At 33.9% G+C, this 12,849-nt stretch overlaps 2 protein-coding genes across 4 annotated transcripts; one reads left to right on the plus strand and one right to left on the minus strand.

Moving 5' to 3' along the window:
* Nucleotides 1-2,323: 2,323 nt before the first annotated feature.
* LOC139891888 (uncharacterized) lies at nt 2,324-6,717 on the plus strand. 3 transcript variants are annotated; one of them, XM_071874911.1, is made up of 8 exons: nt 2,324-2,427; nt 2,674-3,671; nt 3,756-3,837; nt 3,964-4,030; nt 5,196-5,381; nt 5,568-5,628; nt 5,847-6,000; nt 6,639-6,717. In XM_071874911.1, the coding sequence occupies exons 2-8, from the start codon at nt 2,687-2,689 to the stop codon at nt 6,685-6,687; spliced, it is 1,584 nt and encodes a 527-aa protein (XP_071731012.1). In that variant the 5' UTR covers nt 2,324-2,427; nt 2,674-2,686; the 3' UTR covers nt 6,688-6,717. The 3 variants fall into 3 exon arrangements, with proteins under 3 accessions (XP_071731012.1, XP_071731010.1, XP_071731013.1); XM_071874909.1 differs by lacking the exon at nt 6,639-6,717 and adding an exon at nt 6,087-6,308; XM_071874912.1 differs by lacking the exon at nt 6,639-6,717 and adding an exon at nt 6,087-6,142 and having other exon boundaries at nt 5,847-5,996.
* A 1,147-nt stretch (nt 6,718-7,864) lies between these two features.
* Nucleotides 7,865-12,633, minus strand: LOC139891890 (uncharacterized). The gene is made up of 2 exons (XM_071874913.1): nt 12,189-12,633; nt 7,865-8,120 (listed from the first exon to the last, which is right to left on the minus strand). The coding sequence occupies exon 1, from the start codon at nt 12,571-12,573 to the stop codon at nt 12,193-12,195; it is 381 nt and encodes a 126-aa protein (XP_071731014.1). The 5' UTR covers nt 12,574-12,633; the 3' UTR covers nt 7,865-8,120; nt 12,189-12,192.
* Nucleotides 12,634-12,849: the final 216 nt, after the last annotated feature.

Here is a 12,849-nt window from a genome sequence, read left to right on the forward strand (position 1 = left end):
AGCTCACCAACCGTTGTGTTGACGTTTTTAAGCATGTATTTCTCAGGTGCTTGAGGTTGCTTCCGCTATGTACTAGTCGTGCTGTAGAACCCGCTGCTTAGAGTTGTCCACGCATGAACTACTTTACTTTGCATTCAAGCATTCGTACTTTTGAACTTTGACTTGTAACGACCATTGTGGTCACATACACTTATTATTTGCTTCTACTTAGTGAAGCATGCTTTTGAAATGTAAAACATTTGATGTCGGTTATGACATCACCTTTTTATCATGAATGCAACTTCTTTAATTACAGCATATAGTACTTAACCTTGTAATGATCCTGTTGTTGATGATTCGTACACGATGGTTTTGTACGGGGCATCACAGTATAACTTACCGCCTAACTTCTTTGTTTTACCAAACTGAATTATCAAAACAACAGATCCATTTTCCTTTGTTGTTTTAATATAATCCAAAAAATACAGCATATGGCTTGCCCACAAAGTGCAAGACAACAGATTACCACTGACAATTTAAAAAGTTTAACAATAACGATAACTACATTTATAGGAGGCAGCCTATTATTAAAGTTGGTGATAAAAGAGGTATTCAAAATAGTTAGGTTAGAAATTACTCCAAATCCTTCATATCCAAAGTGATATACTTTTTTTAGGATCATCCTTGTTTCTATACTGTTTGATTTCACTGTATTGCACAACTCTATTAATGACATCTGGTTCAATGTTATACTAAAAATGAATTAATAACTGGCAGGTGAATATATAATTGATAGATTGATATTTACTTGTGGTATGATTGCATTACCTGCCGTAACTCCTTCTTCTAATTGGCAGGTGATTAAATCAATGAATGGTATGAATCTGAAACCATCATTGCCATTCCACTCATTTGAATCAAGACAGGTGATTTATGATTGATCATCAATTTAGCATCATGGGAAAAATGTATAGTCTTACCCTTAAATAGATTATTTATGACAAATCCATTTTTAAGGATGTAGTGATCTTGCTTCTTCAAAAAATTCTAATACCTAGATTTCTGAGCATTCTTGATTGTCAGACATATTCTTTCACCATGTTGTTTATTTAGAGTTAGTTTTAAGTAATGTATTATAAACATAAACATTAAACGTAAAAGAAAGATGAAGTTAAGCATGATTACCTCCTCGTCTGAGATTATTAGATCCCAATAAGGTTTTCCACCATCAAAGTTTTTTGTGGTCATGGTCTCCTTTTTGAGTAACTTAAAACGTAAGTTAATGTTTACCTTTAGTGGATTGATACCTCTAACCAAAATCATGTTTGAAGTCATTTAAGGAAAAAAAAAAAAAAACAGGTTTAGAAACACAGTTTAGGGAGAATAGAGAGAAATGATGTATATGATATTTTCAATCGTGGATGCATCTGTATATACAGGTAAAAAAATCACAGGATAAAACGGAATCAGTTATTTAAGGATAATTTAAATTTGATTGAAAATCAGCGGGAAAACAGTTGTGAGTAAGCAAGATATTAGGTGAAAAACGTTGTATACACGTTTTAATTGAACGTGATTACCAATCTTATCCAAATTTAAAAGATTGAAAATATAGTTGTTGTATTTACCTATTATTTGGGGTTTAATAACATTGAATAATTTCATTATTATACATAAATGATATGATTTAACAGAGCATAAAAATAAACAAATATACAGAAAACATCCATTATTATTTGGGTTACATAAAAATACAAACATATTTGATTTTCAATAGTACCGAATACTAAACATTATTTGTAATATCATAAATTTGATGGAAATTGATACAGCGTTCCTTTAATTTCATGATTTTGGACCAAATAATCGAACTTGAATCATCAATTTAGGTATTTTGTCGATAACATGGGACTTTTTTGTTTTTTTAATGAATGAATCCCAAATTAGATTGTGTTTGGTTTTTTCCGACAGTATCATTTGCGATTTAGGGTTTGTATCAATGGGTAAAAGAGACGAAGAACATAGGGATTTAGGGTTTGAGTCGACGAAGATATGGATTTAGGTTTTGCGTTAGGTTTGGTTTGAACAAAGCACGAAGGAGAGTTCTGATTGAGGAAGGTTTTTTTTCTTTTGTTTGTCCAGCGTGGCATACTTATTTGTTAATGATAATTAGTCTATGATTAACATGTCAGCATCTTAGATTAGATTAGGATTAACTTAATGACTGCCACGTAGGATTTTTTTTTTTTTTTGGATTTATAAGACGTAATAGATATATTTGGGATAGAAAGAACATATTATGTAAAAATGAAGGACCTACATGAAACAATACTTTTGCAGGCTACACAACCTTCGGCCTGCCTGGTTTCTAAGCCCTAAACAGTAAACACCATTGTTCCCTGAGCTCCGCCATAACAAGGTTGCCGGAAATCAAAAAATTGAAATTAGGTATGCTCTCACTAGTTTTACAATCCTAACTTTAACAAATTTCAAATAATTTATCGTTTTCATTTACATTTATTATTTACCTTCGTTAGCTTGTTTGTTTACTTGCTACATTGATAGATTAAATTTTACTCTAATTTACGGTTTCTTATGTTAAAACATACATTAATACGTTTGTTTTAACTTTTATTTTAAATAAATGTTGCATTGTATGTATAATTTGTGACCTTTGTAAATTGTTGGTATCAGAATTGTAGATAGAATGGAAGCAAACATATCATCTTCCGTTAACGAGTGTTTAAGGGTGCAAAATGATGTAGCTGATACTGCTGTTGCTGTTGTTGTTAAGCTCACTAAATCACAAAAAAAGAATAGGAGAAAAAAGCTAAAGAAAAAACTTAAAGCCGATCTTGAACCAATCGACAAACCGAAAGATAAGGAAAGTCCATTAAATGATAGTTTAGCTACTGCTGCAACTTGTGTTGATCAGAAGATTACGGTTTCAAGTACAGCTGCTATCGGTGACACAAAGAGTTTGATTTTGGGGACCGAAAGTGATAAAGGTAATGGTGCTACTAAGCTCAGTAAATCACAGAAACAGAGAATGAGAAAAAAGTTAAAGAAAATGGAAAACAATGGGGCGACTACTAATCGTAGCGTGAATGGGACGAAAGAAAAGGAAAATAAGCCGAACTTAAGTCAAAGTTTGAATCCTCAATACTTGGAGAACTCGAAAGCTGCTGCAGGATTAAAAAAGAGAAAGAGGAAGAAAGATGACGATAAAGATCCAGATGTGAGTGATGTTATGAAAACTTGTGAGAACACGCTGGCTAACGTAGTTGCAAATACAAATCTTAATGGTCTTGTCACCGAAAATAAGAAAGGAAATCAGGAATCGATGAACGATAGGACAAATTTAGGTGAATTTTTGAATCCTCAAGAGTCGCAGGGCTTAATTTGTGAAAATAGTGAGACGGGTTCAGCTACAAATGCAACAGATACCACAGTATCAAAAAAGAGGAAGAGGAAGAAGATGAAGAAAAAGGATGTAGTCACAGGTTGTATTTTGAGTACCAGCGAGGGCCCACATGATACCGTTGTTACTAACAAAGGCTCAAGTGGAACAGTTGGGTTGGATACATTGGGAAAAAAGCTTCTTATTATTGATGTGAATGGGTTGCTTGCAGACATTGTTTACGGCCCACCAAAGGATATAAAAGCTGATAAATATATCTTAAGACGAGCAAGTACGACTAGGGGTGATAGTTTCAAACTTAGTTTTGTTATGTATAACCATGAATTATTGTTTAACAAGCTTAATTTTGGTGCAGTTTTTAAGAGACCCTTCTTGGATGATTTTCTCAGATTTTGTTTTGAGAGGTTTAACGTTGGCATTTGGTCTTCAAGAACCAAGTACCGTTTTCTTTTTTCTTTTCTTTTTTTTTTTTCTTTTTTTTCATTTTTTAATATATTTGTCTCTTGCTCATTCTCTCATTTTCTCATGTGTATGAACCCTGTTCTCTTTTTATATATTTGCAGAAAAATTTTGGACCCTGTGGTTGACTTTCTTTTGGGGGATTTTAAAAAGAAGCTGCTTTTTTGCTGGGTAAGTTCTTTTACTTATGTATGGTCAAAGTTAAAAAAAAAAAACGTGATTACTGGAAGGAGTTATAATGATCATACACATTTAGGTTTGTTGCCACATTGTTTCAGTTATCTTATATATGGTTTATATTTAGGGTGAAAGGATCTAGAGAGAACTTGACATAGGAGAGAACCCATAGCACCATGTTATTTCACTTCCATGCCGAGCCTTTCTTAGCACCATGTTATTTCACTCATATTAGTAAGGGTATTTTCATCCTATCGCATCAATTCATTCCTAAACATAAATTAGGGTTTAGAAATTAGGGTTTAGGGTTTAGAAATTAGGGTTTAGGGTTTAGATTGAGTTTTTAACACGAACTGTTTAGAGTTTAGGGTTTAGGGTTTAGGGCTTAGGGACTAAACCCAAAACAATAAACCCTAAACCCTAAGCCCTAAACCCTAAACTCTAAATCGGGCTAAATTTTGAAAAAAATTCGGAGAAAAAAAAATTTGCGAATTTTTTTTTTGTTTGAAAAAGTTTAATTTTTCCACGTCAGCATGCCACATCAGCAGGCTGATGCCACGTCAGCACAGACTGACTGCCACGTCAGCACAGACTGAGCCACGTGTCAGTCTGTGCTGACATGGCAGTCAGAGCCTGGCTGATGTGGCAGTCGGCCTGATGACGTGGCATGCTGACGTGGAATTAAAAATAATTTTGGAATTTTTTTTTCTAGAAAAAAAAATTCCTGGAATTTTTTTTTTTATATAGGTGCATATGGTAGGTGCTTGTACATAAATATGTGAGTTCTCTAGGTTCTCTCCCTACCCAAGTTCTTCATGGATCCTCACCCTATAGTTAGGTTTACTTGCCTATATTAGGAGAAAACAAGGTCGATAGTGATATTTCATTAAGTTATATATTATATATGACAGTTTAGACCCATCATAAATGAGTGGGTTGGTTTGGGCGGTGTTTGATATCGCAGAGTTAAATCGAAAACTTTAGATAAAAGAAAGAACGGGTCGAATGGCTTGGACAAAAAGTAGACAAAAAGTATGTATTTGTCAACCCAAACTGACCCTGCCCATGACATGGGTCAGCTCAAATGACATATTTCAACCTGATTCTGTTTTGACTGGTTAGCCAAACTATCGTAATATGAGACATGTATGGAATTTAGGATGCTTCCAAATGCACCAACTCAGGGTTTCGAACGCTTGAAGATAAACATAAGTGCATAGTCTTCAAGGATCTAAGTAAGATTTGGAACCAAAATGGTCCTGGTAATTCTTGGGTCAAAGGATCTTTTCATGAATCAAATAGATTGTTGTTGGATGATTCTCCATACAAGGCGTTGCTCAATAATGTAAGACTATCTATCACTTTGTATTAAGCTCATTATTTTACTCATCTTACAAAATTTGAAATTCATGTACCTGTATCGTTTTTGTCACAATATAAAACAGGACAATGTTGTGTTCAACTAACAACATATCGTATAAGTTATAACCTCTATTTTTGTTGTTTAATTAATATTTTTTTTATCTTGCAGAAGCATACAGGAATATTCCCTGCTTCTTACAGCTACAAGGATAAGGACGATGACTTGTTAGGTGAGAATAAAAGTAGATGTTTCAATTCTAAAGCATTAATATTAGAACGGGTCAAGTTGTATTTTGTTTGATAAGATGTCAAACGGCTAAAAAAATTTAACTGGCCCAACTCATTTTGACCCCTTAGTAAACCTTCATGACCTGCATGATTTGCCATTCTCTAAGTGGAAGTGAATTGCATATCACAATTGTGAATGGTGTTATACTTGTTACTGCAGGTCCTAAAGGCAAACTACGATCGTTTCTTGAAGGTTTGGCAGCTGCTGATGACGTGAAGACGTACGTAGAGCAACATCCGTTAGGTCAAGGTGCTATAGATCAAAATAGCCAAAATTGGGCTTTTTACTCGCGTGTTCTCAAGAGTCAATGTAGGTAATTCTTGTTATCAAGCTAAAGCAGCATGCTGTATAAGTCAGAACTGAGGGTTATTTATTATTTTCTTTTACATGCGGCTATAGCATCCACATGAGTAGGAAACAAAATCAGAAAAACAAGAACTTTTGCGAAATTTCAGCTTTCAAGAAACTTCAGATTAAGCTTTCTAGTTGTAGTTTTAGGAATCTCAAGTATTTATAGTATCCTGTGAAATGAACTTGATGTACCATGGTTTCTACTATGGAAAGAAGTACGGAATTTTTTGTAAAGAAGGATGAACATGTAACATGTAGATGTTGCACATTCCAAACTCTATGACTGCTTGAAGCATGTTTTTTTAGTTTTTTCTTTCTTTTTTTTTTTTTTTCTTTGATTAATTTATCAACAAGTGGGACGTACTTTACTTAATTTTTTTTTTTTTTTAATTTTTTTTTTTTTGGCTAAAGTAACGGATACTATTAAAAATTACGTTTAAGATTGAGTTTGTGGTTAAAAGAATATTATTAAAATCCTGCATTATCACTTTGATTAGTTCTGCATGTTTGCCGGAAATCAAAGTTTAACTAAAAATTTCAATCCGAACTGAGGATGGGTTTAGGAGCATCCTTATTGGCTAATCACCATTGTTATTTCAGTGGTTGCGGCCGACATCTTTGCAAGAGGTCTCAGGTTCGAATGAATTGAATCTTGGGGTGCTAGGGAAGGATTAGAAACAGTGAGTAATCCTTCTTAATCCTGATGGGCTGTGTACAATAGAGTATGGAGTTGAATTAATCGTCCTTTCAGGTAACCTGAATAGGGAAAATCTTAGAACGTTAGAACTTCTAGTTTACTTTTATGATACCTTGCGGCATCAACCACACTTGGTGATCTGTGGTGATCTGTTCTGAGGATTCGGCTCCACTGAATGGGCTTCAAGTGAGGGCTACATTCTTGAATAGAGTATCAACGTATGCTTACTTGTAGACATAAGATCATCACTCTCTTTTGTGACTGAACCATACTTTTGAGAATCAAGTCTTAGAACCATGTTACTAAGAGCAATAGGATCTCAATAATCACCTTTCATGCACTTGTTTTCCTTAGTCGAGTGTGCAGTATACTTGGGTCGCAGACACTCTTTTCTTCCCTATCCTCAATGCTTCGTCAACGTTTAACTGTTTCAGAAACAAACATGTATACCAAACAGAAGTTGGTGAAAACTCACCAAACAGAATATGGTGAAAACTCCTGCATCTCAATCTAAAACTGAAAATAATGCAAAAAACTATTACCCTGTCATATTTGTTTAGTCCAAAATTTTGCTCCAATAGTGAAATTTCAGTTCACCAGATATTTCCTTTTCATTAGGACTATATATACCTACCATCGGACGACATGAACCATGAACATCGATCCGACTGCTACACCAATTGAATATTACAGATGATAGCAATCAATTCGCTTAGCAAGGCTTCATTACTACTGCTTAAAATATTGAAGATTACTTAAAAATATTGATGATATTCACTTAATTCAAAAAATTGTATCGCACCTTAAATACTCAAATATATTGATGATTACTTTCTCAATAACAAATTATCTCCGTTTATAAAGAGAGAACAATTCTCCACACGAATTCACAATGACATCAGCCAAGAAACATCATAAAGAGAGAAGATGAGCAACCCTTTTATTATCGATGATTGTTGACAATACGAATATTTACGACTTTGCAGAAATGCAATTGCATGGAGCTCACTTGGTGAATAAACTTCTAGAGTCGTCCCTAAGGGTGCGTTTGATTGGATTTTAATTGAATTGAATGGTAAATGATGTATTGTTCAACATTCATTCAATGTGTTTATTTGTGACATCCAAATGATAAATGTAAATGATGTTGGTTATTTCAAGGAGTATTAGGATACAATCATTGTACATTCAAGTTTCAACAACAGCGTTTAAAAACAGAGGTATCAAGAGATAATTTCTTGCATAAGTTGTATGAAGACATCGAACCACATACAAATGAACAGGGTAAAATAAATAAACAGAGCAAGTACACAAAACAAACACTACTCCACCAGAAACATTTCAGGGGTGAATCGGCATGTGGATCCATAGTACCGCAAGATTACCTGGCAAGACAACATATAATGATATAAATAAATACAAGTATATGATTATAGAGAAAACATAGATGGTTGAATGTTGAACATTGAACAGTTACATCACCAATTTATGATAAAATTATACTCCGTAACAATGTTATGCCATATATAAGCCAAGAGGAGTGAACACGCCTGCTTGGTTCTAGACTTCTAGTATCTGCATATGGTTTTCCCGACCGCAATAACTTGGTTCTTACGGCTCAATGACACTTAATAGAAGATAATAAACTAACTCTCTATAACTGTAATTATAAGTCAGGACGAAAAAAAATAGTGAGTTCAAATATACTGAAACAGCATTTATAGGTTTAGTTGACGTGATGCCATAATGGTATTACTTACTTAACATCAACTCCTTCACGATCGAGCTTCATAAGTGTATGTTCCTAACAATTTAACCAATGAATTCCCGAATCCTCGATGGTAAAAGGAACTCAATCCTTGCCGAAACAAATAACATACACATACATCTAAATCTTAATACTTAAGGGGTTGTTTACTTTTTTCTGAATTTGCCTTTTTTTTCAATTTAGCTCTTTATGGGAAGGGGTGTCTGATTCTATGTCTCTTAAAAACGAGATCAATTTTCAGATTAAGTAACAGATTAAGTGACAAGGAAAGATCAATTTTACCTACTGAATTAAACAAACAGATCATTAAGTGGAAAGTAAACAGACCCTATACGTATGCAGTACACCTTGTCCAAGTAATACATCCTCCAGGCTTAAATTGCAATTAAACATCAAAAATTGTATTACAAACTATTGTCCTTCGGGACATCTAAAGATGCCACATGAAATATAAAGTATGAGCCTCACCCCCATTGCAGACTTTGACCCCATTATCTTATTTATTGTGTACATATACGTAATTTCCATCACAATATTTTTCTTATTATTGAAGGGCAATCATCAAATCTCATGAAAAAGAACAAAACAGAAACCTGAAGAGAAAAAGGGAAAATGAAACCCTCCATACCATAATAATTTAAAACCTGAGTCAGAGGTAAGTTTTATACATTTTGGTAAAGGTTATTGATCATTTAAGTCGATGGGATGATGATCCATGTATAACAGAATTAATACCAGTGGGTGCCTAAAAGCTAGAACTATAGATATGCAAATTTAAAGGTCTGAAAAGCAAGTTTAGTTTAATTGATAAGAGCCAGTCTATTAAAAAAATTGAAATACTATGTTCCGCTAATATACATGATAACATACATAAAACAAAATACCATGTTTCACTAATATGATATTGCATTCATAGTACAGACGATACTAGTGTCAATATTACAATGGTCTATTTCAATTCCTAAGCAGAATAGTGTTGCAGAAATCAGGATCAATCAGTTTATGAGAAGGGGTCCAATGCCATTAAACAAAATCGGTCCAAAATTTGGTCAACACTGATTAATAGGTAAAACTATCGATTAATCGCTCAAAGAAGGTGTGCCTTTAAGAAGGATATTAAGATCTAAAAAGAAGATAGAGAACTCATCTACATATATTAATATTTACAAAATTTATTATTTATATGTAAAAAGTAAAATACAACTAATCCCTGATTAATTCTTGATTTGACCGATTAATCCATCCAAGGTACTGACCGATTAAAACTCAATTAGAGATGTTTTCAACCTTGGCAGAATTATTTTATCTAAAAGAACTTAACAAAAATACTACTGAGACTATTGAAGATAAAAACATTGTTCATTTCACAAAATTCACGACATAAACTTACAGTTAATAGAAGGAAAAAAAAATAGAACATGGTCATTAAACTTCTATTTTGACAAGATGACACCCTCGGTCCCCCACTATACCAATCATTTAGAAAATGGAGATAAAGCAAGACTGCTACATTTGCTTTCGGCATTTGTCAAAGGGGTAATTATGTAGCTTAATCAGTTTATTGAGAACGCACTGCATCCTCTAATGAAGCACAGGACGGTTAACAATGGAAAGGGGATCCTAATATTGCTACATGTGACATTAGTTAATTACTTCTCCGACAACCAACAATGATTGAATGGAAACATACAACTTTATTAAAAATATATATATATATATATATATATATATATATATATATATATATATATATATATATATATATATATATATATATATATATATATTTGACATAATATAGTGAACCAATAGCCAGTTCACCAGCTCAGGCCCAAACCTATGTATACATTGTGATACAAAAAACTTAGACAACTGAATTTGTATAAAGTGAGTTGTGTGGGTCTGCTAATTCAAACCTCTGACAAATAACTGAGGTATAACACGGTAATATCAATACAAACTCCGCCCGCACCTCTGTTTCCTTTCTAAATTTATCCTAATTATTCACATAACACTATGTTTGACACTAAGATACTTCCTGTACAAAGTTTCATACAGTAATATATTACGTTCATATTCTGTCCTTCAATGATTTTATATAACGAGACAGGTCTGGGAACTTGATTAATGGAGGGTCTATGATCAACATTCAATTACCTAAACTGTTATCTACATGATAAAACAAGGTTGTAAAAGTCGCTAGTCGGTGACTAGTTGGTCCTGACATGTCAGGAACTAGTCGGTCAGGACATGTTGGTAAGGACCTATTGCGGACTAGCTGGAGACTATTCGGACATTGTCCAACTTTGACTTTGACTGTATTTGATCGACTTTTTCCGATGTTCACCAAATAAATTCATCCTTTAAATAATAAATCCCACTTTGACAGACTTAATTGGACTTTTGACCAACTTAATTAGGCTCTTAACCGAATAAAACTAATAAATATGACTTTGACCAACAAAATTAAACTTTTGACCGACTAAATTAAACATTTAACCAAATAAATCCCACTTTGAACTAATAAATCTGACTTTTACCGACTAAATTGAACTTTTGAAAACTTTGACAGAAGAATCTACCAAGTCGGAGACTAGTCAAGGACTCGTCAGAATACTTCAAAACCCCGAATAGTCGGGGACTAGTCGGGAGACTTTTACAACCATGATTCAAAATTACAAAAAACTTGTCAGGCTTGCTAATAGACAAGTAGGTAGATGTGGACTCGAATCTTAGCCAAAAAAGATTGTGTTTTTGACAAAAATATGTTAAAAATGATGTATTCTATTGGGATTTGAGTAAATAAAAATTGTACATCTCAAACCATGTGCATATGCCACTCATATTTCAAACATTATACAAGGATTCAATTGCCATCATTTCTAAGGTTTAGAATTGATAGTTAAGATAACCACAAGCAGTGGCGAAACTACTAGGGGGAAGGGGGCGCCTGCCCCAATGGAAATTTTTTTTTTTTCAGTGTAAAAATTTTGGGTTTTTCGACTTTGCCCCAGTAGAGTTTTTTTTTTTTGCCGCAAAACCTACATATTTTGCCACAAAACCTTCAAATTATACCCAAAAACCTTCAACTTTTGCCCAAAAACCTTCATAATTTGCCTAAAAACCTCATATTTTTGCCCCAAAACCTCCATATTTTGTCCCAAAAAATGCTACGGTTTTAAATATTTTTTTTACCTGGTGAAAAAAATCCTAGTTCCGCCACCAACCACAAGAACCTAATCCTTTACAAAATACACTTCCATAAGCCATATTAGCTATCGGTGACAAACACATAATTTCATCAATTCCCTTTTAGCCCATCTTTAGACAAATAACATGTTGCTCGATGGACATATTAAGTTGTATCACATCCAAGCAATGTCTATATTAGGGTTGTTAGTACTGTAAATCTCTACCGAACCAAATAAAAGTTCATTCTAACAAAGCTTATTATTGAGATAAATGTAAAATAGCTTTAACTATCCTTCCTTTCAACAATTCACTACCTAATATTCGATGTACTTAGCCTCAATTTTGCTTGTAGCAACTATAACTACAAATGATTCAATGGCCATTGCAGCAACCAATCCAGATATGTTCAGAATTAGTCAGAATACCTAATTACATACCAAACCCTAACTAAACTCAATTAATTAATTAAAAAGAATAGGGTCGAAATACTGACCATATTACTTAACATAACCGCCGCCACAAGCATTATAATCTTGTTCATGAGCATCAACCAAATAAACCGGCGGAAAATCAGAAACATCAAATGATTTCTCTTTCATCGCTTGAACGACGTCGTTCTTCTTCAGAATAGTACGCCGGATGGGCGGGCGGTTACGTCGTTGATCTCGAGGGAAATATTTGATATCGAACACGGTTTCTGGATCGGAGGTTGGAACGATTGCCTTCGCCGGTTCGGTGGCCGGACAAAACGGACGGTAATCGGCGACGAGAGGTAGTGCAGATTTATATTCTGGATCGGCACACGGACCTGTGATCTCCCAGGGTTTTTTGATGTAACGCCTTAGATTTTGAACCACGGATTTAACTTTTGAAGCCATGAAATACGATGTGCAGGAAATGATAGTGATAGAATGATGATGTTAGGTTTTAGTTTATGGATGGAAGAAATTGCATAAAACAGGTGGTTATGAAAGTTTGAGGGTGTAAAATATTGTTTACTAAAACTAAAGGGTGTGTACCGAAAACTAGTAAGCTCGAACAACTAGTTAGACCATCCGTTATGATGGTATGAATTGATAGTCTTCGGCGTTTATAATGTGAACGTTAACATTCTTCATCTTGGTCTCAATTTATTTTCTTCTCCAACATTTTGG

This window comes from Rutidosis leptorrhynchoides, chromosome 2 (assembly GCF_046630445.1).
Source record: "Rutidosis leptorrhynchoides isolate AG116_Rl617_1_P2 chromosome 2, CSIRO_AGI_Rlap_v1, whole genome shotgun sequence".
NCBI lineage: Eukaryota > Viridiplantae > Streptophyta > Magnoliopsida > Asterales > Asteraceae > Rutidosis > Rutidosis leptorrhynchoides.